The sequence below is a fragment of the Melopsittacus undulatus genome, chromosome 6 (genome assembly GCF_012275295.1).
Source record: "Melopsittacus undulatus isolate bMelUnd1 chromosome 6, bMelUnd1.mat.Z, whole genome shotgun sequence".
Classification (NCBI taxonomy): domain Eukaryota; kingdom Metazoa; phylum Chordata; class Aves; order Psittaciformes; family Psittaculidae; genus Melopsittacus; species Melopsittacus undulatus.
Window position 1 is genome coordinate 54,114,419 of NC_047532.1, and position 27,393 is coordinate 54,141,811.

Sequence of the window (27,393 nt, forward strand, 5' to 3'; positions counted from 1 at the left end):
CAGCGAGATTCTGTGCCATTGACCACAACTCTCTGCCTTCTTCCTTTCAACCAGTTCTTGATCCACCTCACTACCTGATCATCAAGCCCACACTTTCTTAGCTTATCTATGAGGATGCTGTGGGAGACAGTATCAAATGCCTTACTGAAATCAAGAAAAACCACATCTACCGCTCTACCATCATCCCTCCACCTAGTCACTTCCTCATAGAAGGTTATAAGGTTGGTCAAACATGACTTCCCCCTCATAAAATCATGTTGGCTGTTCTTAATAACCCCCTCATCCTTGATATGCCTAGAGATGGAGTCAATAAGTTGTTCCATCACCTTTCCAGGGACGGAGGTAAGGCTGACCAGTCTATAATTACCCAGGTCCTCCTTCTTGCCCTTCTTATAGTCTGGTGTGACATTTGCCATCTTCCAATCCTCAGGCACCTCTCCCATTTCCTACGACTTACCAAAGATAATGGAGAGTGGCCTACCAATGACCTCTGCCAGCTCCCTCAGCAGCCGTGGGTGCATTCCATGCGGACCCATCAATTTATTGATGTTCAGATTGCATAGCTGATCCCTAACCCAATCCTCATCTACCAAAGCAAACTCCTCCTTTGTCCTGACTCCTTCTGGGGCTATAGGAATCTGGGGCCCCCAGGGAGAGTCTGCAGGAGTAAAGACAGAGGCAAAGAAAGCATTCAGCACCTCTGCCTTCTTTATATCCTCTGTCTCCAGGACACCCACCTGGTTCAACAGTGGGCCTATACTGCCTCTTGTTTTAGTTTTATTTGCTATGTATTTGAAGAAGCCCTTTCTATTGTCCTTAATCCGACTAGCAAGATTAATTTCCAAGGAGGCCTTAGCTGTCCTAATTGCCTCCCTACATCCCCTAACAACTGTCCTATATTCCTCCCAAGTGGCCAGCCCCTCTTTCCATAATCCATAGATTCTCCTTTTCCACTTGAGTTTGCCCAGCAGCTCCTTGTTTAACCACACTGGTCTCCTAGATCCCTTACTTGATTTCCTACCCATTGGGATGTTCTGATCCTGAGCTTGGAAGAAGTGGTCCTTGAATGCTGACCAACTATTATGAGCCCCTTTACCGCCTAGTACCCTTTCCCATGGGACTTCCCTTAGCAGTTGATTGAACAGGCCAAAGCTGGCCCTTCGGAAATCCAGAACTGTGGCCTTGCTAGGTGTTCTATTCCTCCCTACTTTTATGGCATTCAAGAAAAACTCTGAAGAAGCACATTTAAGTTTTCAAGAACACAGGATTTATAATCTTGTTTCCACATTCTAATTTGAAGATGGTTTAAATGTTCAGAGACTGCAGATTTCTTAAGACAGTAAAATTCTGATTTTTTCTCAAAAATAATTTTAAAAAGCTGTATAAATTATGCAATTACATTATGCTTTAGTCTCACTGAAGCTGGGAGTTGCACTCCATGACCCTTATGGGTTCCTTCCAACTTCAAATATTTTACCATTCACTTCTGTGAAAATGTGAAATCTACAGTTACATATATGAACAGACTTCCCATCTTACCCAGGAATAGTATAAATCCATTATTAAACTTCTGATGAATACAATGCAATCAATATAAACCTCCAATCATCAGTTCCAAGTTAAATAACACTCATTTAAATTATATCAATAAATGCTTTAAAGCATCACACAAACTACTGAATTTACACTATTACAGACTTGCTCGTGTTCAAAGTGTCAACAGTAAAACAAATTAGAAAATCAGGTAATGCTCATGTGGTAGGACCTTGATAGGCATTTTTCTGGTGCCATTAGAAAGTAAAACTAAACTTACCTATCGCAGAGTGGGGTTGTGTAACCTTTGGAAATCTGTTCCATTTTGTAGTTGTAGGCCAATATAAATAGATTCCGCTGGAAAGTAGTCATTTCATTCACTTTATTCATGACATTTTTGTAGATCCGATCCATAATTTCCTAGTTACATAAAAAGATTACCTTTAACTCACAGAAACAGAAATCCTAAACTCAGTACAAACAGGAAACTGATCTAGAAATTACAGTACATTTCAGATGATAAGCCACTCTCAGGTTGTTTCCTCTTCCACTGATGAGATAAAGATGTTCACAGAAACCAGGAAATCAAACATCCAAGCAGGAGCACTAGTTAATCCCAAGCTGCCTGCAGCCAACAGTCATTATTCCACTCATTTGAACATAAACTTCATTCGCCTAATGAACAATAGATGACTACTTAAAATTACAATCTAATACCCATAGCTATTTAAACTTAGAAAAATATTGACATTTGTATAATGAATGTTTATCTCCAACATGAATACAAAAAAAATATTATAAACTATCTTAACATCAGAAGTTCTAACATTTTTACTTAAGTGCTCATTGCATTGATTTTGTTGTTAGAAATCTGTATTATTTTTTAAAAATACATTAAAAATATATTTATAAATATTTATCCTTCAGTTACTTACCGGAACAGCTGCCATTAGGGTTGGCTTAAGCGTAGTAACATCACCTTTGCTTCCTTTCTTTATTTTAGATGACTAAAGCAAGAACACGTTTACTAGCAAACAGATTCAAAATTTTTAACAAGACAAACAAAATGACTCAGCACATCTTTCAAATAATCAATTTAAGATATATTTTAACAATTAAAACTAGTCCAGAGTCCCAGTCATAACCACAGATACCCTGTTTCATGAGCTACAGAAAAGATTTGTAGTATTTTTTCAATAAATATTACAAAGATCTGACTTCAGTAATTATTTATGTTTTGGTTTGGGTTTTTTACTGCAAGTGCTTATGACTATAACATACCTGGTCAGCTAGCGTCTGAGGTGAAGAGTAACCAATGCGGCATCCATGAGACAGACACACAAGTTCAGCACTCAGCTCCAGAACATGGGCAAGAGGCAAATAGCCAATATAGATATCTTTTTCACTGGAAAAAGATTTTTAAAAAATAGATTAATTCTGTACCATAAGAGTCATCAGGTAAGTCATTAAGCTAAATTTACACAGAGCTTACTGCAGAACAAAAGGAAATGGAAAACTGCCTTGAGAATATATTTCAAATATGGGTTTTGTTTAAAAAGTTGTGTAATACATACTGTAGGCTTACGGCATGAACAAAGTGTGAGGTTTACTCATCCCAAGACAACTAAGCATTGCTACGGTTGCAAAGGCAACTCTGTGGACAAGATTAAAAACTGCACCAAACAGAAAGAAACTACATAATTTAACACTAACCAAAGGAAGTACTGCTTAGGGAAGCTTTCAAACACTCTAGTGTAAGGCAGCCTCACAGACTTGTGTGTCCCAGTCTTGCCCACATACAGAAGATGAGAGATCAAACAGCACATGAAGTAGTCATGTCATTTAATGCAGTACAGGAAGATGCTCAGACATCAGTGCAGAGTACAATGTGTCCCAGACAAAGCAATATAAGATAGTTGATCTTTTAAAGAGTAATTAATCTAAAAGAATATGCAACTATGACTAGTTTATTTGCTGGTAAGCAACCATTGGTACATACCCCAGATTTGGAATCCTCTCAGCCATTCCTGTTATCCCAGCAATTATGTTGCAATGGGAGATCATAACTCCTTTGGGAACTCCTGTGGATCCACTTGTGTACATGATCACTGCAATATCTGAGGGCACAGGCCTAGCCTGCTGTTTGTTTCCTGTAATTTGTATTAAAACAGAGATATGTGTGATGTGAGGAGAGCCTATCAGACTGGGAGGCCTGATATACTAACTTATTTCAGCAGTCATTGCAATATAATACTGCGTGACTACTGTTACTACATCCTGCTTTCAGTTAAAAAGACTGTGATCAAGTTTAAGTGCCTTCGACAAAGAGCAGGGACTTCTTTGTATTAGCTGAGCAATGCTTTGAGTCATTGTCCTAGTCTACCACAACAACACTTTTTCTGTCATGCTTCCCATATTTCTGCAGAGAAGAGAGAAACAGAGAAGCTTTGGCATCTCCAAAACGCCGCTGAGCTTTATCATCCTCAGGAAGGTGGGCTGCACTGGTTCCACACTGACACAATGTTAACCCCCATATAAAAAGCTAGTTTCTCCTGTGTTCCCTCGCAGGGGAACAACATGCTGCCTCATTTACAACACCTGAAGCAAGACACTGCTGAGCCAACATGAGGTCCAATTTCTATAAATATTTAAAGTAGGTTCAACAGCTTTAATAGGATTGAAGTGTTTTTAAACTGTGTACTCTGAAAGCAAGAAAAAACAAAACCAAATGTGTTTATTCAAAGGAAAAACTGCATAATCACAGAATTGTTTGGCTTGTAAGGGACATTAAGATCATGTAGTTCCAGTCCCCCCTGCTATTCACCTTCCACTAGATCAGGTTGCTCAAAGCCCCATCCAACCTGTTATTTTGATAGGATGAATTAAGAAAAGAGTAAGTGTCAACGCAGGAGTCACGGACAACGCGGAGATGATCAATGTGATCAGATTGCCAAAGTTTATTCAGATACAGTGCTCCTTTTATACCCTTACAACCCTTAGGTTTCTTATGTAACAGCCTTAGATACTGAGCTCTAATAGGTTAGTCTAGAGGTTACTACCATTTACAAAGCTAATGTTTATAACTTGTTATAATTGCGATTAAATACCTTAACTCTAAAAATACAGTGGGAAACTACAACCTTGGCAGAGATCATTCTCTGCACGTTTTCAGTGGAAGATTACAGAGGCCTAACAAGGCAATTGACCTTGCTTATGCCTGCCAAGAATCTTCTTACTTTACAGTAATAAGGCTCAGGGTATCGGAATCACTCACTACGTGGCCTTGGCTCTTTAAGAATTCCCACAAGTAAGAATAAAGATTAAATAACAATGACAGCATTTTCAAAGGAAGATTTGCTTGATGGCTCTTTGCAGTAAGCAAATTACTTTGTTTTCTTTCTCAGAATTTTGCAGGAAGACCAGCAAGATGCTGCAGATAATGCTGAAATGCAGCTGAGAAGTAAAGTTAACCTCCCTACCATGCTGACTCACTAGCAGATTAAGAAGTCTAAAAGAGCAGAAAGTTTACGTGGGAAGCAACAAGCAAGCACATTACCTTCTATAATATCACACCAGGTGAAAATTGTTTTCTTAAACTGCAATGAGCAATACATGTAGCACACCACACCACACATACTGAATGAGAAGAGTAAAAACATTTAATTTCCCACTCCCTGAGCCCTGTCCATCCTGCAAGATTAACACCACAGAGGAAAATAAAGACATAAGCAGCAGCTGATATATTTAATATATTAATTGAACATAGAATCATAGAATACTTAGGGTTGGAAAGGACCTTAAGATCATCTAGTTCCAACCCCCCTGCCATGGGCAGGGACACCTCACACTAAACCATGTCACCCAAGGCTTCATCCAACCTGGCCTTGAACACTGCCAGGGATGGAGCATTCACAACCTCCCTGGGCAACCCATTCCAGTGCCTCACCACCCTAACAGTAACGAATTTCTTCCTTATATCCAATCTAAACATCCCCTGTTTAAGTTTCAACCTGTTACCCCTTGTCCTATCATACAGTCCCTAATGAATCCATAAAAAATATCACTGTAGCATTCCACAACTTATGAATGGTAAACTTGGTCAAGATAACGGTTTTTTATAGTGCATAGTATGTGATATTTAGAAGACCAAAGAATGAGGGATTAGACCTTTTTACACAGCACAGAGATTAACAAATCTCAAGGAACTAATGAACTACAGCTATAATTTTTTATACTGGTGTTTTCTGAAACAGTTTTGAGAGTACACAAAACTGGTAAAAAAGGAAAAACTATCTTTTAAAGAAACTGAGATGTCATGATGTTGGAAGTAAAAATTTCCATTCCCCCACATATCAAAAACAGAAGGATTACCCACCCACACTAATCCCAAAACAAAATTCAATCCAACATCCATGTGGTTAAAAGATTCTGAAAACATGAAGAGTAAGAACTGAAGAAAGCAACTACTGAATATAATGAAATCTTACGATACTAGGTTTTATCAGGTTTCAGAGCCAAGAATACCCATTTGTTATAACAGTTAAAAACAAACCAACCAACCAACCAAAACCTCCTGAAATTCTGAACTTTAAGTGTTAGGTGAACTGGAAATAGATTTCCGGAAATGTACGTAGCAGACTGATACTTCCAGAAATGCAATAAAAGTGACCAAATTCTATCAGATTTAAAATGGCTATTTTACACTTTCTTATTTGTGAGTTTAACAAAACTTAATGGTAGAAAATTACTGATGCATTTTGCTTTAAAAATGCACAACTGTATTATCCATGTGCTCTGAACAACTTGGTTTTAATATGTCTGATCATAAGAATGCTTCCCAAGTTTCTACCCTGGCCTAAATGCTTATCTTAAAAATTATTCTCCATTGTGGAAAACACAGCTCTTTTTGAAACCATGTTAATCTCTCAAAACCAAAACAAAAACTCCCTTCATACACCCCAAAATCCAATCTCCATCAAACCAAAAAACCCCACAGATTTAATTTAAAGAAAAAGCAGATGATAAAAGTTAATCAGTGCACCATTTTTTTTGAGATCTGTAGTTTACCCAAATTTACTCTACAGGGTCAAAGTAGGACAACAAATGAGAAGTTCCAAATAGAAAGAAGAGATAACCTACCAGTATCTGCTTTGGCCCCCATAGCTTGCACAGAAGCCATAGTATGAACAATAACACCCTTGGGAAACTCTGACCATGTTGTTGGTTTGCCATCCACTGTAATAATATGTCGCAGCAGTGGAACTTGAGAAACAATTTCCTGTGGAAATGCAAGTGTTCAGAAATCATACACGAGACTTATGCCAACAAGGGGGAAAAAAAACAAAAAACACAAAAAAACCCCACCACACTAGTGTATATGTTAAAAAAAAAAAAACAAAACAAACCAAAACACATTGATATAAATTAGGTGAGGATTTGGACTATCAGAGGGTAAACTTGTCTAAGCTTTGTCTAGCTCAAATGGCTGCAAAGCTTAAAACTTTCCACATTTAGATTTGCAGAACCAATTGAACTTTCCACTTACAACTCCAAAAGCTTTTCCAACTATTTACTGATCTCGATCTTATTTCAAGAAAAGCCCACAAATAAGACTGCAATGATTTGTAGAGATAATTGACTTTCCACTCTCATAGAACACAAAGAAACTGGCAACACTGAGCTCACAAGAATTCTTACGTTGCTCCTTGATTACTATGCTATTTAAAATTAGCAACAGCCAGCAGAAATACAGAAAATTATTACTTAGGCACTAGTTAAGCATTTCAAGTAAAGTAAGAGTTCTAAAACATTTATCAATGTTCTAGTGGAAGAGGAGATTATTATATTCTCAAGCTGAAGAAATTCATTCTCTTAATGTGAGCTGAAATAAAAGTGCATCGTATATATATATTCTCATTCTAGTAACTTAAGGTTTGGGAAAGTCTTATTCAAAGTTCAGCAACAGAACTTGGTTTTTCATTAAAACAACTCCCTTATGTGAAAAGTCTACTTCCCCCAAAGCACACGATGATGAAATCCATGGAGATAAATTAATCTGCTTGTGTATTCTATCTGGGTAAGTCAAAAAGTTTTTCAACTGTTAAAATGTTTAATAAGCTCTTCCTCACACTGGAAAACAGCTCTAACTCTTCAAGTACACATCTTTAGATTTAAGAGCCATTCTCTGCTGGGAAAACAACCTACAATAAATCAGGCAGATGATCACATTTAGCTATTCATATACAGTTTACACATTTTTCTGTTCTTCCCATTTGCTTCATTAAATTTATAGCAACTAAATCCATGTAGTAACTATAGTAGTTTCTTGTTCCAGGCAACACTGCAGCTGCTTAAAGAGTTATTGAGGAGCCTAAACCCCTAAAACGAAGGCTACCATTTTTCTGTACATGAAGACAGATATATAAATATTACTCTAAAGTAAGTATCTCCCCTACAGAAAGGCAATAAATCATTGCTTTGTACAATGGAACCATGCCTTTTAACAATAATGAACAGATACATTGGGAAAATAGAGAAAAGTTTTCTGACCTTCAGCTTTGTTTGCATCAATTCTTTACTAGTAATGATGGTGGTCACCTCTGTTTCATTCAACCCATGTACTATTGCTGAGCCTCCCAGAGTAGCATACAGAGTAACAACTGGAACAGAAAATGGGAATAAAAATGCTGAATTTCTGTTATACTTTCAAGTATAGTTTACAATAAAGGGCTGAGATTAACCTATTTTAAATTAGGCAATACAGTAAACATTTGTTAAAAAAAAAAACAACAAAAAACACACCTTACAGAATGAATTTAAATACAGCACAATTTTCAGTTACTCTCAGAAGGAATTAAGAACAACCATTGTCTATGCAAGTGTTTGCCGTTTTTCAAGGTCTAACTAGAAGTACCAAAACCGCATTACCCTATGCAATTCTCTTCTAGATCTATTCTTGTACCTTCATAGCTTTTACCATTTTAAAAGCAGGCACCTGTTCTCAGTTTAACACAGTCCACTTACATACAGATTTCATTTATATGACTTCTCTTTTCAGAATTCACATGCTTTGTTACTAACCTTTTACAATTGACTGCTAATAAAACATTTAGAACACTACAGTACTTGTCATCAGCAGGCTAATTCTCATACTCAGTAATAAGCCTGCTCCCATCTATTTGTAACAACATAATAAAGGTTTAATTATCACAATCATTAGACATTGAACTAAGAAAAAAGAATACCAAGGAAACAAAATATTTAGGAAATTGACTATTAGAAACACTATTTCCTGTAGTTAAGGAAAGCTCATTAGATGTAGTGTTAAACAACAATTACTTCATATTAACAATTTAAAAATCGTACTTAATACCTTGCCATTCTTGCATGAGAAAAGAACAGAAGAGACTGGGAAGAAAAAGGCAGTTTAAAAAGGAAGAGAGGTATTGTTCTTAAAAACAGTAAAAATTCCCTATTTTCCAAGCAGACTGTTAAACACAGGCATCTCAAAAAAGTTGCAAGGTAAATCATAGCAATCATTAGTAACTACAGCATCAGTGTTGACAGGTTTGTCACATTAAGTATTTGAGTTTCTTTTGTATTTTAGTCTGGACCTAAATGAATATTTAAGCAATGATTAAATCAAGACACCTACTGTGTATTAGGGCTAGAACTATATTATGTTAACTGCAGCAAAAAATTAACAGTAAAATCAAATCAAACTCTGCTCTATTCTAAGATGTGAAATCCAGGGAGTTACAAACCCAGGGCCGCATACTAAGGAAGAACTCTAAAGCAGTTTTCTTACACAGACGAGTAAATAGTTGACCTCCACTTATTTTTTCCTTGTTAAAACAGTCCATCATAGCTCAGAACTGTTGCAGGGCAAATGCACATGCACTGTGTTTCCTTTAATTTGGTGGGAGCAAAGTCCAGAAGAGTGCCTCTACTAGTTCCCACGAGCTCTCTCTACTTACTGCAGTGACCCCTGTTATATAAACATCTAAGCAGAAATTCAGCTTCCCCAAGCCAACAAGCACAACCAAGACAACACGCTGCCCGGAAAGAAAAGCATAATGTCTGAAATAACCATTTATGTAGCTAATTAATCATCTACATCAAGGGCAATTTAGAGCTATATGACAGAACCAATGAGACCTATGCCATTTATATGATGGTGTACTGATGTCATGGAGAGAAAAGAACTGAGCAATGACTGACCTGTAAAATTCCCACTTATTCACACTGGCACATAAAACTCTTTCAGGAAAATCTGAAAGTCTGGGTAACATCTTTTATCACCTTGTTCTCTTGAAAACTGACTGAGAACAGATTATCTTTTGTGTTTATCCTTATACACGAAAAAGCATGAGTGTTTGATATCTGAACTTCTGTTAGGAATACTGCTCCAAAAATCGATCAAAAAAAGAAATTATCAGCACCGCTAAATTTGTCAGCTAATATACAAGAATAAAGCCTTGTCCCAAGGAAACAAACAGAACTTCAGCCATTTGTTTCACTGTAACCAAAATGTTACACTGAGTATTACAGCATTCATCAGAAATAAAAAGCAAAATATTCCTTTAAAGGTTTCAGCCAAATCAATTCTTAAGAAACCATTTCTGCTCAAGCCTCTGGAATGCATGATTGAAAAATGAAACATAACCTTTCTTATTTATCTCATTATTTGGTTACACATTCGGGTGTTTTATCTGCCCATACTGGTGAAGAGCTCTTCACACAGATGAACAGATATGGAAGAAAACATGTTTTCTTGTTAGTACTCTTTTTTCCACCCATTTTGAGCTAACAATCCCACTCTGCCTCCTGAAATACAAGACTTAGCTTCAGTGTCAAATCTACAATCAAGCAAGTATTTCTAATCATAAACCCAATTCTTTATGTAAGTAATCCGTAAGATAAAAATAATTTTCCCCATTTAATTCTCTCCAGCACTACACATGAAGCAGATGAACCTGCCCTCTTGACATCAGTTCTAGGCACATACCATCAAATTTAATACATTTCACATTCAGAAAGAATGTCACAACACCACAGCAGCTAGCTCTTGCAAAACTTGTACAAATTGCTAATATAAGTCATTTAGCAATGCCTTACCACACTACTTCTTCAATGTCATCTGAATTTTATACTCCGTTCAGCAAACTGACTGTGAATACTGCATGATAATATCATCATCCGCCAGTACTCAAGTCAGCTAAGTTCACACAAGATGACAAAGCTTAGATGAGACAGTGTGCTGGAGCACGTCTCAAATAAGGGAATTTAAAACATTAATCCAACAAACCCAAAATCATATGCAATCATCCAGACATGACATCCATCCACTATCTCAGATACATTTTCCCTTTCAAATTACAAAATCTTCCTAGGATTCCTAAGCATACTGCACTTCCAAAGAAAAAATAATTGATAACAAGCCTTTGCATTTTATTCCCAGCACAGTCACTAGGCATCTAACAGATCCCTAGGCATCAAACAGATCTTGCCAGAAGTGGCAAGAGGGAACTGACACATTGTATTAAGAGACACATAGATTGAAAGCAACACATCATCTCATCCAAGAACATCCAAGAGGTCTGCACAGGCAGACAAATTCAGAAGCTGTCACTCGGTGAAGAAGGAACCAAAAAATATCACTGAACTTAGGCTGGAAGGCATCTGGGAAGATCACATCCATGAAATATTTCATTACAGCAGAGTGCTAAAGGCCGTGGCCTAGTGTGAGGTATGGGCAGGGGTGTTGAGACTAGATGGTCTTAAGGTCCTTTCCAATCATAAGTATTCCATGATTTTATCTCCAAGGATGGAGATTTCATAACCACTCAGAAGTCTGTCCCAGTATCTAGTTTTCCTGTGTTTCAACTTCCGCATGTTGCCTCTAGTCTTCTCAAATCACACATTGAATAGAGTCTGGCTTCATCTTACCAACATGCTTCTTATTAGGTAGTCTTACTTAAATGAAAATTGCTATATACTCATGAACACATGGATTCTCAAATTAAAACAGACTCATAGAAGAGAGGGACCATTTAAGATTCTTAGGCTTGCTTCCAAAATCTGAATGAAGTCTAACTGATATACATCTTTAGTGTAGGCAGGTAGTAAACCAGTAATTTCTCCACATCTGCTTTCTACACCCCATTTCTTACTGAAGGAGAATAAGTGTGGCATGGGAGAGAAAAAGTCAAAGCCAGTAAGGAAGAGCAGCTTTTAGAGTGCCCTTAGGAAAGTGAGAAATGTGCCCCTGGGAGCACCACAGAACACAGCCACAGGCTGGTCTTACAGTTAGATGAATGACCTATTAAGGAGTGATGATGAAACAGACACCTGAATTCAATTTCTGTTTCAAGTTCAGATCAGCATGCAATCGATTTCTCTGGAAGAAAAACAGGCCCAATCAAAAATCAAAACTGAAGAACTGACAAAATAAGCAGTTTTAACTTACAGATGAAGGTTTGACATCAACTCCTGAAACTGAGTCAATTAATTCATGTGTGATTTTTGTTTGTTTTTAGAAACTCAGGAATCTGTACTGATTTGAGAATAAAGGAAAATAAGCCTCTCACAAATTCATTAAGCAAGTTATATGTACCGAAACCATACTCCATCTGCACACAGATACAAGTTTCTCTGTTCAATAAAACAAAACACTACAAAGTGCAATCTCTACCCTATGCAGCATTTTTTTATTTGCATATTTAAATGTTCTACATAAAATATATATGAAGTTTGCTTAGCATATGAAATAAAAGGTTAATTTTCAGATTGTGTTGCAAGATCAAGACAATTTTAGGAAAGACGCATACTTACGCTGGTAGTTGCACATGAAACAGGCTTGTGCTGCAATCATCCATTCAGCTCTAGTCTCACAAAAGATAGCAATGTTAGTCTTTGGCTGCTGACCCAATACTGCTAAACCATTTCCAAAATTAACAGCTCTAATGTATACATCTTCATATGAAAGCCAGGTGTACTTGCCAAGGATGACCTAGTAAGAATAATAAATTCAGTTTAGAAAATTAAAATCCTTAAAATGTGTCCAAGTCCATCCACACGAAGAAACCACAGATGTTTGAAGTAGTACTTCCTGAATTGTAACAGCAGTTTACTCAAGATAATGAATAATATTCTTGCCAAAAAATATAGGGACTGTGGAAGTTTCAACACAAATATTGCAATACCTCCACATACATTTTCACCTCAGTTGTTATTTTCACATTAGGAAAGCATATGATTCTCACTGTATTTAGTACTTTCAGAACCTTTTGAAAGGCCAGTTATCAAACCCACATGCCTTTAGCTTTTACAAAAGTTTATTTTATTTTAAGCAAAGAGTAATAAGCACTAGCTAGTACAATACAATCTTTATATTTGCCTTCTTGGATACTTGGACTAAAATTCTACATAGGTATGATATTTAGGTGTTCATTCTTATTTAAAAAACAAACAAAATCATGCATAAAACAAGAAGGGAAAATGGAATACAGGAAGCAGTATATCAATGGGTCTTCAGTCAGAAACTGTGAAATCCCTTTCCCTTTGTTTGTTCCAAAATGAAAGTCAGGGGAGGGGGCGGGGGGGACAAGAATAATCTTCTTGCCCTGTTTTTACCATTAAAACAAAAGTGGGACAGAAGGCTAGCCTGGAAACTACTGGCAAATCTCAGTGTTGAGAAATCGTGGTAGAACATTAAGAAATCTCAGTTTCCTTCTATATGGGAAAGCTGGTGCACTACAAAATTCAATTTGAATTTACAGGTGACTATCCATCAACTTTTTGTTATGTGTGCACTTGCATCTTGCAGTGCTGCCTTCTCACCAAATGACAGTATTTGAGAATATCATAGATGTTTTCATAGACAGATGTAGTATGAAGACATTTTACAGTGAAAATCCAGACTATATTCCACCTTACTCATCTAGTTATACAAGCACCTTGACAATTTTGAAAAATATACCTTTTTATTAGTCAAGTATTTCTGACATTTCATTTGACTACATAGCGTTAATACTAAATGCAAGCAAACACTAGGAAAAAAAAAGCTAGAAAAGCAAACTTCCTCCTCTCCCATTCTGTTGTCAGCATTTCATTTATCAACTTTAACTAAATTTCAAACTTGTGGGCTGTAAAATCTAACAGCTTTTTGGCATGTAACTGCATTTTTAATGAGTCTGTACTTCCACATCCACTTCCTTAACACAATGGATTTAAAAACCTCTCAACCTCCAACAGAAAAATAACATCTAATAGATTCCTTTCCCTAAAGCATTTTCAAACTGCTGAAGTTTGCATTGGGCAACTGAGATGTACCTACTACAGCCTTGCTGAATATTTCTCTTTAACCTACATGTCTAGCAGGACAAACCTTTCTTAACTGATGATAGGTGTATGTGCAGCTGCTTGGAAAATTCATAAATGTTTTCATGGGAAAATAGAGTTTTAAAAAAAAATATAATACTTGCCAACAATAGCAATACTTAGTGATTCTATCAGAAAACAAAACATTTCTCACACAAATATCTGCTCAGGTTTCCCATTTTATTCACAGCAGCTCACCTTCATTGGCAAACAGGCTGTTCCAGAGCCAAAAACCTTACTGGAGAAGAAAGCTCACACTGAATTTCTTTGCTGTAACCAGTGACAGAATCAGAGCAGAACTGCTGCCTGATCACATCTGCTGCGGAGCAGGGCAGAGGGCTGACACCATGACTGGGGCTCACAGCTACAGCCCCCACAAAGAGAAGGACCTGTGAGTTCCTTTCAGTTTCATTACATAAAGATATTTCTGGTTTGGAAAACTTCTACTGCTTCCAAAGAAAACACTGTACCTCTTCCTGTCCATCCAAATTTTACTAATTTCAAATTAGAATTCCAGTTTGGGTCCAAGTATAGTATTTTTGGCAAACCTGGCAATTCCCGACAAGCTCATCAGTTGAAAACAATTTATAGCAGTGAACGGGTGACACCCTTTCCACCATTATTCTCTACCTACAGCATGGCCTCAGGAACAGTGCTCTCAAATAATTCAGCCAAGAAATACAAGTAGATTCCTGTTACCATTTCTGAGAAATTTACCAGTCAGTAAATAAGGTTTTGGAATTTTCACCATTCACAATGTTACTCACGAAGGTTGGAATAATAAATCACTGAAGGGTCAAGAACTGATCTCTCTGAATAACACTTGTGATTCTGCCTTTTTTCCTTTTTTTATTCTGTTAAATAATTTATCCTGATTGCTTAAGCACATTTGATATAAAGGAATGGAAAAAGGCCTTACTGGTGCTTTACTTTCTGTAAAGGTTAGAAAATCCACAGGAAGTATGGCACTGTTCTAGTTATTTTTCTATATATAGAAATATATTTATGAAGATCACTAATATGTGAAAATACACAAGAAGACCTTTTTCAATGCAGCTCTTTTGATATTCATTTTTCCTACTGCCTTCAATACATTTAAATTTCTATGTTCCCTCCCTCCCCATGCCTAACAGTTCCTCTCTAGTCCCCTTCCTATGACATATTAATATACTGCTTACGTCCATATGACCCTTTCTTTTGCATTTATCTCTATGCTTCTTTAGTAGGACACAGAGCTGGTTATGGTTTCTCTCATCCTTTTTTATGTTTGAGTATACCTCCAAATCCATCTCCTTAGCCCTTCCCTCAGTAGCTTTTGCTAATATTTTCCAATGCATGTTTTCTACTGTAAACAGCTGTTACGACTGATGTCAAGTGCCATAATCTTTTAAACATTCACGCACACTTAATTTTGTGACTCTCAGAACTTATTTCTGCTAGATAACTACTTACGCATGTAAAGAACGCAACTCAGAGTTCTTGGGATGGCTAAAGAACTCAAGATTATTGAGAACTGATTAATCAGACACAGAAACTCAAACACTGAATCAGGAGACCTCCAAACGCTTACTTCAAAACGCTACATTAAACAGGAAAACACTGCCCTCTAGTGCACCCACTTTTAAGCATACTTCAACTGCAAGTTCCTAAAGATATTTGAGTTGCTTATATAACACCTTGGAAAATACTATGAATACCAGCACTGTATTAGCATTTGGAAATCCAGCGAAGGATAGAGACTGAACACTTGTTACACAGTAAACGTTTATTTAGTCTTGAGTTTAGGGCAACCACATCCAAATTTTTAGCATGAAGGTGTCATAAAATAGTCTCAAAAAGCTGAGGGCATGTGTAGAGTCATTGAACTAGCTGACTCCAATTACTTTTCAAGTTCTTCCTGGAAGCAGTTTAAAAGGCTTGAAGAACCTTGACTTCACAATTTGGAAATCAGTGATCATGAATTAAATACATTTCCTTGCAGAAAGTATATTAAAAATAATACAATTGAGGTTATTTGAAAATATCTAATTCTTTGCCTTTTTCACATAAAAACATGGATTGCAGCTGAACACTTCTAAAATATTATTTACATAGCATCATGTGTTTTTCAACATCATAAGCTACTCTTCTATTGCTCAACCATTTGTCATGGCAAGAACCTTCTTGCAACCTCCTGTAAGTTTCAGTATCAGCTATAATGAGTAATGTTCTAAATGCCCAAGTGTTTGCCCATATGTTTCCTGTTTCATGTTAGTCTCATAAGATTTACACAGATTTATTTCCCTTACCAAAACCATTGTTTTCCCTACTATGTCTTATAATTATGTTCACGTTAATTCTGTTCTCGGCTACAAGAACAGAATTTTTCTGGTTTTAAAACATACCAACCAACCAATCCTCAAAACAGCTATACCACCAAAAAAAAACCCACAAAAATCCACACACCAACATACAACATACATAATTACAGTTTATATTGTCATGTTCTTGCTTTTAAGATGACATGAAATAATTAACCATCAGAAAAAAGTTTCTCTTTTGGACATCATAAAGTTTAAGCTCTGCTTATTTTTTCAATTAAGTATAGCTTAATCTCCAAATTATTTTCAACATTATTTTATCCTGACTTTAGTGCATATTTTATGATTAGTAGTAAATTACGTAGACTACAGAAGGAAACAGGAAAAGCTAACTACATATGAAATAATATAAAACACAGTGAGCAGAAGCAAGTATGTGTATTTTAACATTCATGAAGTTCTGCTACTTTGGCAATTACAAAGCAATAAATCTTTTGAACACTACAGTATCACAAAATTTCAAGAAATTACAGAATAATGGGATATCACTGTTCTCAGAATAAAGTCATGTAGTAACTATTCTAAAAGATGTTCAGTATCTCACTTTAAATAATTTTAGCTAGAAGCATGAGCACATTTAGCTTTCCTAAGAATAGAAGCTGAATATTTTACTTGAGATACATATTTACTCTATTAATGAATCATTAATTAGGCTAATTTAGCCCATAGCAATTTGCACAGAGACACATCTTCTAATAGGTAATGTAACTCAGTACATAGATCTACGTTCAGATCTGCCCTGACTCACAGATGACCTCAGAAAAATGCATTGATCATTCCCACCATGTTTAATTTTTGAAAGGGAAAAAATATTGAATAAATTTTGCAACTCCTGCACAGCATTGAAATTCTAGGTATTAGATCTAAGATCTAAAATTGTTGTGCACATTTTTGAAAAGTTGTAGCAATTATATCCCAATAAGTTGTCATTAGTAGAAGAAAACGGGCAATAAAAAGATGCATGGCACGAAAGACAAAAATCACAGGGAAAGAACCTTGACATTTAGAATCAATAAGGTATCTCATAAAACTTTCTCATTTTCCCGACTTGCTAGAACATGTTATGAGATATTAAGAAACACTGTATTCCTTAACAGAAAAAAAAATTAAAAGTAGACTTACATGATAATGCTACAACTTGTAACAAAATATGAGGGCAAGTACAGCAATCAACCATAACAAACTGTTTTGACAAGCTTAGACAAAATTATCTAACTTAGGTAATTTCTAAATCTAAATACTTAGAAACAAAGTAGTTTAAGTAGGTCACAGCAACATTCTGCAGCTTTCCAATACTCAAAACACTCTGCTTGCATAATAGAAAGGCTAAAACTCCTAAGTTCTTAAGACTTACATTACTAATTATGTTTAAAAAACACAGAGCAGATCACAAGCAGCCAAAATGCTGATTTGTGCTCAGAAGCACACTTTATACAACATGAACTTTGTTTCTGTATAGGGCAATAAAACAGCAAAGCATCCATCAAGAAAGATTACATGTACCTATTTCTCACAGCATTTCCTTCATACTGAAAATTAAACTCCATAGTTGGGAGCAAGTTTCACTAACAATTAAACCTTCTATAAAGACTTTAACAGAACTAGCCTCACCATATACTGCAGTATTACCAAATTCTATTCCCATATTAGAATTTAAACTAGCAGTACTGAATGAATCCTTTATTATATGAAGAGATTAATTTTTTCTGCTGCAGGAAAACTAATCTTAACTAAAAATTGGGTTTAGAGCATATAGTTAAATTCCAATACAGAAATGTAGACCTTTAGCACACATCTGCACATCTACATGTATCCTGTTAATGGTATCTTGACTTGCTTCTTCAGGCATTTTCAAATGCCTCTGACCAAATTTAAAAGATTTTAAAGTCGCAAAACTGCAACTGGCAATACAGGCCTGAATTTAAGATTGAAAAAAAAAAAAAGAAAATCAGTCCTGTGAAACAATGGAGTTTTACATTGAAATTATATCTCCTGCACATACCATGGTAGCAGAGTACTAATTCATCTTAAAGGAGATTGTAAGAGAAAAGAAAAACAACTCTCTCAATTAAAGTCTGTGCAACCCTTTTCCAAACAAAAATTTCACGGGGCAGAACAGTAAAACATTAAATTACAATTAAATTTACTGGAAAGGCACATCTGAGTATATATATCTAGTAACTTTTCTATATTTATCTGATTATAGTTCAGAATAACACAAAGGGAGACTTGTTTTTTCATTCACCCAGAAGGAAAACTTTAAAGCCAGTTATGTCATCAACTGAACAGTATAACCAAATACCTAAAACACATTTGCATTTTTTCTTTGTCTGAAATCATACCAAAAAAAAAGATATCTACTCATGTGTGCAAAAACGTTTAGATCTGATTTAAATGTCAAGTAATGAAAGGCTGGGAATTAGGTAACTTAACTCTTGTTATCACTACATACTCTTAAGTAGAGAAACTTGTTTTTTAGCCCAGATGCACTTTACTAGACTAGAAGCATTGCAAGAGAAAGTAAACACACTTTGAAAATAATTCTTGAAGGCAGTCTGCAAAAACCACCTACCTTTTTAAAAACTTTTCCTGATGGCTGGATTTCATCTTCCTCTTTTAGGATCTCACGTGTTCCCAAGAGCTTTCTGTCCTTAAATTTAGTTTTAGCATATTTAAAAACTTTGTCAAGTGTATCACACCCAGGATATAAAACTGAAGCTAAGCAATGTAGACTGTTAACAGATCTGTACGCAGCCCCAGGCTTGTTATTCACAGGCTTAGCTTTAACCTGCTTGGCTTTTGCTATAGCCTGCCTTGACCCTGAAAATATGTACCATGGAATGTATGTTACAAAGGTGTACACCAAAATTACAAAGTTTATAAACTGTAGAAGAATAGGGTTGATGTCATGCTTCAACTTCATTTTGTCTGCTTGCAAAGGTTACAAGGAAGAATTCAGAAGCATGGGCCAATTAGACAGGGATCTGAAAAGATCTGAAAAGAGAAGAGAGAATGTCAGCTGTCAGCAGGTGGCTTACTTTCAAATGTATTCTTACAACCAGTATCTGAAGAGGTCTTTTTCATGAAGAAATTAGGCTGGCAGTCTTAACACAATGAAACAAGGCACTGACAGAAGATCTTTAACGTCTCTTCCAACCCAAACTTTTATATGAGTCTACAATAACACATTTTTTCTGAGTGAAGTGTAAATTGCATTTACAGTTCATTCTGCTTTTATGTGCAGAACACTAATACTTATAACTGCTGGGTCACTCACCACTGCAGAAATTCATAGTCAGCCATTATGACAAGTGTCCTTGTTTTCCATAAAGATTTTATTTTGATTTTTTAAAAAATCTTTTAGATAGATGGCATAATTTCTTGACTCCACAGCAGAATACATTAGAAAGTTCCATCACTGCAGTGTTTGATAGGATAAATAAGGCTTATTAAAAAAAAAAAAAGTTGAACTGAGTATCTTGGCATCATAGGGGTCTTGGAAGAAGTTACTGTTGTCTTCATAATGCTGTTGCTAGGATTTGGGGAATACTTCCAAGCTATTTTCCAGTATTTACTAAGTATTAGTTAACTTTTGTCATGTATTTACATAATAAGCATGTCCACTGCATACTGGTACTTGAACTACAAGTGTAGGACAGATGAGAAGTCCCTAGCAATAAAAGAACCAGCAAAGTTCTGTCACATACAGGCTTTCATGGAGGAAAGTTAGTGTTTCCTTCTTTCATGCAGGTGCCCCAGTCTGTATGATCTTTGGAAATTTCAACACACTTGCTGGTTTGGGCTCTCATGTACAGAGTGTTAGCATTACTTTTGTTCTTACAGCCATATGAAGGTTGATGATTTACATTCAAATGTCATAAAGACTGCTAGTGAAGATATGCATGTAGGTATTATGATGTGGCTGGAAAGAATCTTTTAAATTGTATGATCACACAACATTTTCAGATAAATGCATACGAACATGTCATTTCTATGTTTGTGGTTCTGTATTTATGCTGTGTCCAAAGAAATGACAGTATGAGTAGGTATTGCAGCCTTCTAAATAAGAATGGTTGAGTTGTTCCTCCTGTCATAGAACTGTAGACTCATAGAATGGGTTGGAAAGGAACTTGAAAGATCACCTGGTTCCAATCCCCCTACTATGGGGGGGGGACAGCTTCCACTAGACCAAGATGCCCAAAGCCCCATCCAACCTGGCCTTGAACACTGCCAGGGATGGAGCATCCACAGCTTCTCTGGGAAACCTGTTCCACTGTCTCACCAACCACCCTCAAAGTCTTTCTTCCTAATATCTTATCTAAAACCTACCCTCTTCAGTTTAAAGCCATTACCCCTTGTCCTATCATTATCATATCACTATGATGCAACTGTATGAAAAGCTATACCATAAACCAAGCAACTAATGATGTGAGACATGCATAACTTTGACAATTCTTTCTAAAGTAAGTAAATTTTTATTCATAAAATACAATGGCAATAGCATATTCTTCTTTACTGATGTCTTACATCCATTGACTCTTCGAAAACCCTAATAAAAAGAAATTTTAGTTGAAAAAGTAATTTTTAAATTATTTAAGATCCTTCAGTAGCAATGAAAAGAAACCTTGCTTTATGGATATTAGATTTGTAGGTCCTTTTGGGAACTGATCAATCTGATATCCTTCATTTGTAGAATGGAATTAATTCTATATCTCTGAATCAGGAGATATATCTCCCTAAAGTATAAAATTTTTTTAAACTCCAAAATGATTTTACCACCAACTTCTTCTCTAACAAACTGCTGTAACCTCATCAATAACACAACATTGTTAGAGGCAGTTTGAGAGAACCAAGTGACATCAAAGTCTACATGTCTCTGGGTACTTTACAGAATATTCAAATAAAGGATAAGAGCTCTTCACAGTGAAGGCTTACTGGATAAAACAGCACAGGGGTAAAACTGATTTAAAACTTAAAGAAGGGAAGTGTTTATATTTTAATTTTCACAAGGACAAAAAGCTATGACAAATTTAGAACAAATAAGCAAAACAGCAACAACAACAACAAACAAATAGGCTAAAGGGCAAATTCAGTAATCATTTGAATAGACTTAGGTTCTTAAGCTGTCACTGAAAGATGCTTAATGGAAATAATCATGTGCCAGGCAGTAAGTTACCGCAGTCAGAAAAATTATGCTGTTGTTGATAGCAGCATAGAACATGATATTTTAAAACTGAATCCAGAGTTCAAGCAACAAAATTTTACCAATTTTTCAGAAAACTATATTATAATTTTGTCAGGCCAGATTCAGGGGTGGGGGCACTTTTTTTCTCCTTATAAAGGTGAAAAAATTTCTGTGCCTACAAAGTAAAAACATAATTTAACCAAACACTGTTACAAGCAAAAATTAAGGCAACTGATTTAATACATTTTTGAAAACTTTCTCCAAAGAAATTCCCTGTCTGACAAACAGTGGAGCCTGTTCAAAAGTACTCCCTCTGGGTTCCATAACGTTTGAGAGGCACTGAGCCATTCTAGAATAGCTACAAAATCAAATGAGAAGCTGCTATCCCAACAGAAGTTGTTCCTACTTCAGAAGGAAAGAGCAAGCTTTCCCACCATTTCTAAAACAACCACACCAAGGTCTCGTGTCAAGGTCTCTGTTCTGGCTTTCCTGAAGCCTCCCACAGAACCCCCAAATGTTCTGCTTGCTCTGAACTGCAGATCATAATTATGCTATGTCCACCATTCCATAAAGACTGCATCACTAGAAAGGGTCTAAGGAACACTCCAACACAACAGAGTAAGGGGAAATAGTTTGGAATGTCACTCTGGCTTAGAAAAGTATGCATCTAGCTTTAGAACTCTGATGTGTATCTGTTACTCTAAATAAATTGCTAATTATTTCACTTTCTGCCTCAGTAAAGTGAAGCTGTTGAAAGTCATCTATTTCACACAGTTCCTTTTAAAAATTAACACAAAAATAGTTTTTCACTTAAACCAATTTTTTTTTTAGGATAAAGTACCATTTGCAAATCCAGTTTCTTGCCTTAAAGGCCAATTAAGCCTCAATTTTTCTCGTTTTAAAATCTTGTAACTAGGAAGTACCAAACTTTGGCAAGAGTATGCCTGTGCCAGTGTCTAACAATTTGGCAACTGATTTCAAACTGACATTTACAGACCATCTATGCTTGTAACTAACTGTAATTAACATTGTAATTACTACTGTAATCTGGAAAAGTACAATCGCTTTTTGAACAAGCAAGAAAAGTGTATCCTAGTATTTTCATTAGAAGGATGCACTCCAGTGTCTTTGTAGGTTGACGGCTCCGAGGAGAGCTGAACCACAGCACAAAGGAAGTTCCTTGGTGGCAATATAGAAGCAAAGCTTCACCCTAACTTGATGCTGACATGCTGGCAGTAAGACAAATTACCTTTTTCTGCAAGCAAAACCAATGCAGCTGAATATGAGTCAGTTTTGAAGGTTTTGGTGGTTGCTTTTTTAGGGCTGTTTGCTTGTTTGAAGTAAAGGGTCAATTAAGCTTCAAGAAAATCCCAGTTTTAACAACATCGTAAAACATATTTGGTTTTATTAAGATAATGTTTGTACACAAATTTTTCTCTAAAAATGCTATTTTGAACCTTTAGTGTATGGTATTTTAAAAGCTCAAAATGAAAATAAATATTAATAAATTTGCAGAACTAATCAGAAAATTTAAAGTTTTAGGGAAATTTTCAAGGTTGTAGGAAATTTGAAAAGGGTGCACTATTTGCTGTTTAAAATTCTTCCTTTTAAAAATTATCAAGTAAACAAGCAAAAAAAAACCCACAAAACTCTGAAAGACTTAGTGAAATACTATTGTGGGAATTAAAATTTCACTGAAATACAATTTGTGGTCACCTCATTAATTTTGGAAGTCCATGACTGCTTTCAACCATAAAAAGAAAATGAACCCCTCATTGTGGGGCAGCGAATAGCAAGCAGAGGACAACAGATCTCAACCCATTTTCATAACTAGTGGACTATGACACTGCAACAAAGTCACTGCAAATACTGAGGTTCCTACAGAACATGCATCCATTCTGGTTTCACACAATCCCCCTGGGGTTTGCAGAATTGGTGTTCAAATCCCAACTAGCAATGCATGAAAGGCTGGCAGGTTAAATCCTGGAGGCAAGAGCTGCTAATTTATGCAAGAATACAACTTACAGAAGAAATGTGCAAGCAAATGTTTCTGCACACATATAACAGCTGTTCAGTTTACATGCAATTCTGTTTCATGAAGCACTCAAATGGGACAGAGTAAGACCACAAGGTAAAATCTTTCACTTTTTTCAACATCAAAGAGAAGCAGCAACCAGCACACTCATTCATAAAGTCTGGAGAAGTAAACCGGCAGTTTTCAGGACCCATCCCACTCAATACATAATCAGGGATTTGGCCTCATACACTACTTACACTAATACTGTTATATCCTGTAGTTTTAGAAGAAAACTTTTGTTAAATAAGAAAAAAAAATCCTTAAAGGAATGTGTTTACTAATTGACCTTCTTATAATAATCTCTACAGTAAAAGCACGAATTAAGAAGAAAAAGAAACCTTATGCAGCTTCTCATTGTGGCAGGTACAGGTGCAACAGTTGATACCAGATGTCTCAGTTTCCACAACAGGAGCTGTCACAGGCAACTGCGTGAAATCTGAAAGATGGAAAATCCCCATTAAATGTTGCAATTATAAAACACATCCTGAATTCTTTTCACTTGTCTTTTATAGTGAATAAATAAAACCTTTTACTCATCTAATACTTCACTCTATCATTTCTGAGAGTCTAGGTCTACTACATCTAAATTAAAAGAAGACCAACTGTAACACACAACACAGTCGTGGCTCATGTTCAAGTCCAGGATAATCAACGTAGTTGGAAGAGCACTAGTTAAATTCAGTAGCTCATGCTTCTTGTCTCCTTGACTAACTCCCCGTTGTTTTTCAGTTTAACTCTGGTTCTACCATCTGTGTACCTATCTTTGTGTATCTAGCTACACAAAGAATGCATTTCAGCCTAATAAATACTCCTGGAAACTTTATTAAAAGTCTATATGAAATAGTAATCATTACATTGATCGACTTTGCTCTGTTATACACCAAGGTTTTATTTATAGCTCATTCCAGAAAGAAGTCTTAAAAACATGTGTCAGCAATTCATATTTAAAATACTTTGTACCTATTACTTGTCTGCAAACATTATTATTTACAAAATTACTTAGTTCTTACACAGATAATCTTTTCCAGAAAAGAGTCAGTGGACTACCTGCTGCTTGAAGTTAGCCTCATTTCTCCACTTCTATCATTTCACACATACTACTTAAAACCTAACTCAAACAAGGGGGGGGGGGGGGAGGGGATAACAAAAATAAACCACACAATTTACAGTTGCAGGAACACACATTAGATTTTTCTTATCAGCAAATCTTGTAAAAAGAAACTGATTTGTTAACATTCATGGAAAGGATAAAAAGGTTATTTATAAGGTTAGGCTTTATCGGACAAAATAAAAGTATCCTCATGTATTGCCTCACACTTTCATTATAAAAAATAATCTGAGTACTCAAGTCAATATAACGAAGTCCATAATAGAGAAAGTTCACTGTATCTGAAATTAGCCTCTACTAGTTTACTTTTTAAGTCCAGATGTAAACATTAAATGAACGCTAACAAAAACATTAACAACACAAACAGGGTTTTTATTACACCTGGAATTCACTATTAAGAGCTCTAAGTGAAAACATTCAGCAAGCAAGCTTTTCCTTAATAAAAGATATTAAACAAATTACTATTATTCCTTTATAAATACTCATGTACTCATCTATATAAAAATAGAAAACTAAATGTGCAGATGCAATAGCCTATGCTTCACAAGGAAGTGCCTATAAAGTGGAGCCTGAGGTAATGAACGGCACTGAGAACAGTCCTAAATGTATACCCATCTAAGCAGAAGATTTGCTTTGCAATATGGGTTTAAGACATAGTTACATTTGAAAACAGATGCTCCTCACAGCTACAACAGAATTGCTTTCACACATTTCCTGAAACAGGACAGAAATCCCAACAAGCCCTAGGGAATGGTGGAAATGGATGCCCTGGGTCCCAGGGAAGAGTTAGTGCCCAGCATTTTCCCAAATTTGAAGTGACAGCAGAGTGAGCACAAGCACCCACCTCAGGCTCCTGGCTCACACACATCACCCACTGCTTTCTAAAGCAAGCCTCTTTTCCTCATTGCCTCCTGTATCCCCAGAGAGCTGCTGCCCTGGGACTGACTGCTCACATCCCAGGGTTCAGCTCTCTCCAAGCCATCCTGGTGGTTCTCTCTCTCCCAGGCCCAGTGGTTTCCATGCAAATGCAAATGATTGCTTGTTTTCCAGCCTCCTTACCCTGCTGCCTGGGTCTCAGCACCACTTCTAGAGCAAGGGAGACAGGGAGAACTTCCACATGCCTCTCATCAAGCATCCACAAAACCCATCACCAGGCAGACCTGAAAACCTGTTCCAAAATGAACCACCTCTACTGTGGCAAGTTAGGAACTGAGCTGCAGCTCTGTCCAAAAGGACATCCGCTTGCAATAGTGAGGAAAAAATATGCTTGGTGCATGAATCCTTTGGTTACCACTACCTACTGGAAACAAACCTAGCAGCAGTAGCTTCCTCAACAGCTCCACCTGACCACACAGGGCATGTTACATTTATTAAATAGCCTCTGCTAAAGAAAGATCTAGGTGAACAGGACTGCATGGCTGTCACAGTCTGACCTACACTAACCCAGAGGTAGTCACAAAACTTCTTCAAGCAAGCAGACACAGAATGAAATTAATTCCCATGTCATCCACAGTCCTTGATTTCTCACTCCAAATCCTGAACACAAGATAATGTGTGTCTCCCTGGACACTGCTCTCCTCACCACTACATACTGTGAACTGCTATCAGCTTGCACAGACAGAGGTATTGTGGGAGACCAAAAATACTACTGTTTAGAGTTATTCTCTCAAAAAGACACAGATTTTTCTGGATATATTTTCTGGGGAAAATAACTACTCTCTGCAAGCACATCTACGGTAATTTTGAGATAACTTTTTTGGATTACGCTATAGCCTCTCACTGTGACCATGTCTGGCAGAACCTTGAGTGAATACTCAGGCTCTTTAAATGCTTCTGTCATCCTAAATGCAGACTTGGTACCCAATGGGCAGTGCCAATTAACATACCAAGTAAAAGTATTCCTACTCTTTTATTCTAGTTTGCACAAAGTAGGGAGCTTGGTGGTAACCTACAAATGCCTAGCTCTCCAGCTGTCAAAATTTACACTATTTATACATTTTAGATAGCAAAAACATCAGCCTTCATTGATTACAAGTCACATAAACTCTGAGTTTCCAATTTCTTAAGTAACTCTCACTTATGTTATTTAGTCTGCATGCTGAATCTCTACTTCTCTTTGGGTCAGAGGGTTTCTTGAGTTGGTGGTCAATGAGTTGGTGCTCACCATGTCCTCCATTAGTGCTTAGTTTTGCTGTAGGCCAGCTTATCCATCCTGTGGCAGGACTTCCTTCTTGGAGCTCCTCTGTTAAAAAGTTCACTGGTGCTTGACAGAGTGCATATCAGAGCATACAAAAATGCTTATTATCTGAACTATTAAGAAATCATCTGTTCTTAGAGAAGCTACTATGAATTTAATTTTATTAAGCTTTTGATATCACTTCCAGTTACTCTGATGGAGGTCACAGACACATGCAGGCAGATGGCTGGAGCCACCTCAGCAATCCACTCCTGCTCACAGAATTTGTCCTCCACAAGGCTTCAAGCATAAGCAAATCCAAACTGAACTTTAGTCCTGATGGCAGATTAGGCACTTCTGTGCACAAGTGTGTTTCTGAAAAAATACATGAGGGCATACAGAGACCACCAGGAAAGACACCATCACCTAGATCAAAACAATTTCCAAGGCAAGTGTTGAACAGACCACTGGGACAGCCACTGAGTGAAGTGCACAGCCTGTGGGTATGGTTTCAGTATGGCTCAAGCAGATTTAACACTTGGCTGCTAATAAAAACAGGCTGTTCATTTCCAA

At 36.5% G+C, this 27,393-nt stretch overlaps 1 protein-coding gene across 4 annotated transcripts in view; it reads right to left on the reverse strand.

Annotated features, from left to right (window-relative positions):
• ACSL3 (acyl-CoA synthetase long chain family member 3) overlaps positions 1-27,393 on the reverse strand; it is a 70,225-nt gene that overhangs the window by 15,621 nt on the left and 27,211 nt on the right. For all 4 annotated transcript variants that reach the window (XM_005150214.3, XM_031049928.2, XM_034063616.1 and 1 more), the window contains exons 2-10: positions 23,875-23,972; positions 18,847-19,268; positions 12,367-12,544; positions 8,083-8,192; positions 6,673-6,811; positions 3,533-3,683; positions 2,815-2,938; positions 2,469-2,540; positions 1,814-1,953 (exon numbers count right to left, since the gene is read on the reverse strand). In XM_005150214.3, coding sequence (XP_005150271.1) covers positions 1,814-1,953; positions 2,469-2,540; positions 2,815-2,938; positions 3,533-3,683; positions 6,673-6,811; positions 8,083-8,192; positions 12,367-12,544; positions 18,847-19,197 — 1,265 coding nt within the window. In that variant the 5' untranslated portion in view covers positions 19,198-19,268; positions 23,875-23,972. The remainder of the gene's footprint in view (positions 1-1,813; positions 1,954-2,468; positions 2,541-2,814; positions 2,939-3,532; positions 3,684-6,672; positions 6,812-8,082; positions 8,193-12,366; positions 12,545-18,846; positions 19,269-23,874; positions 23,973-27,393) is intronic.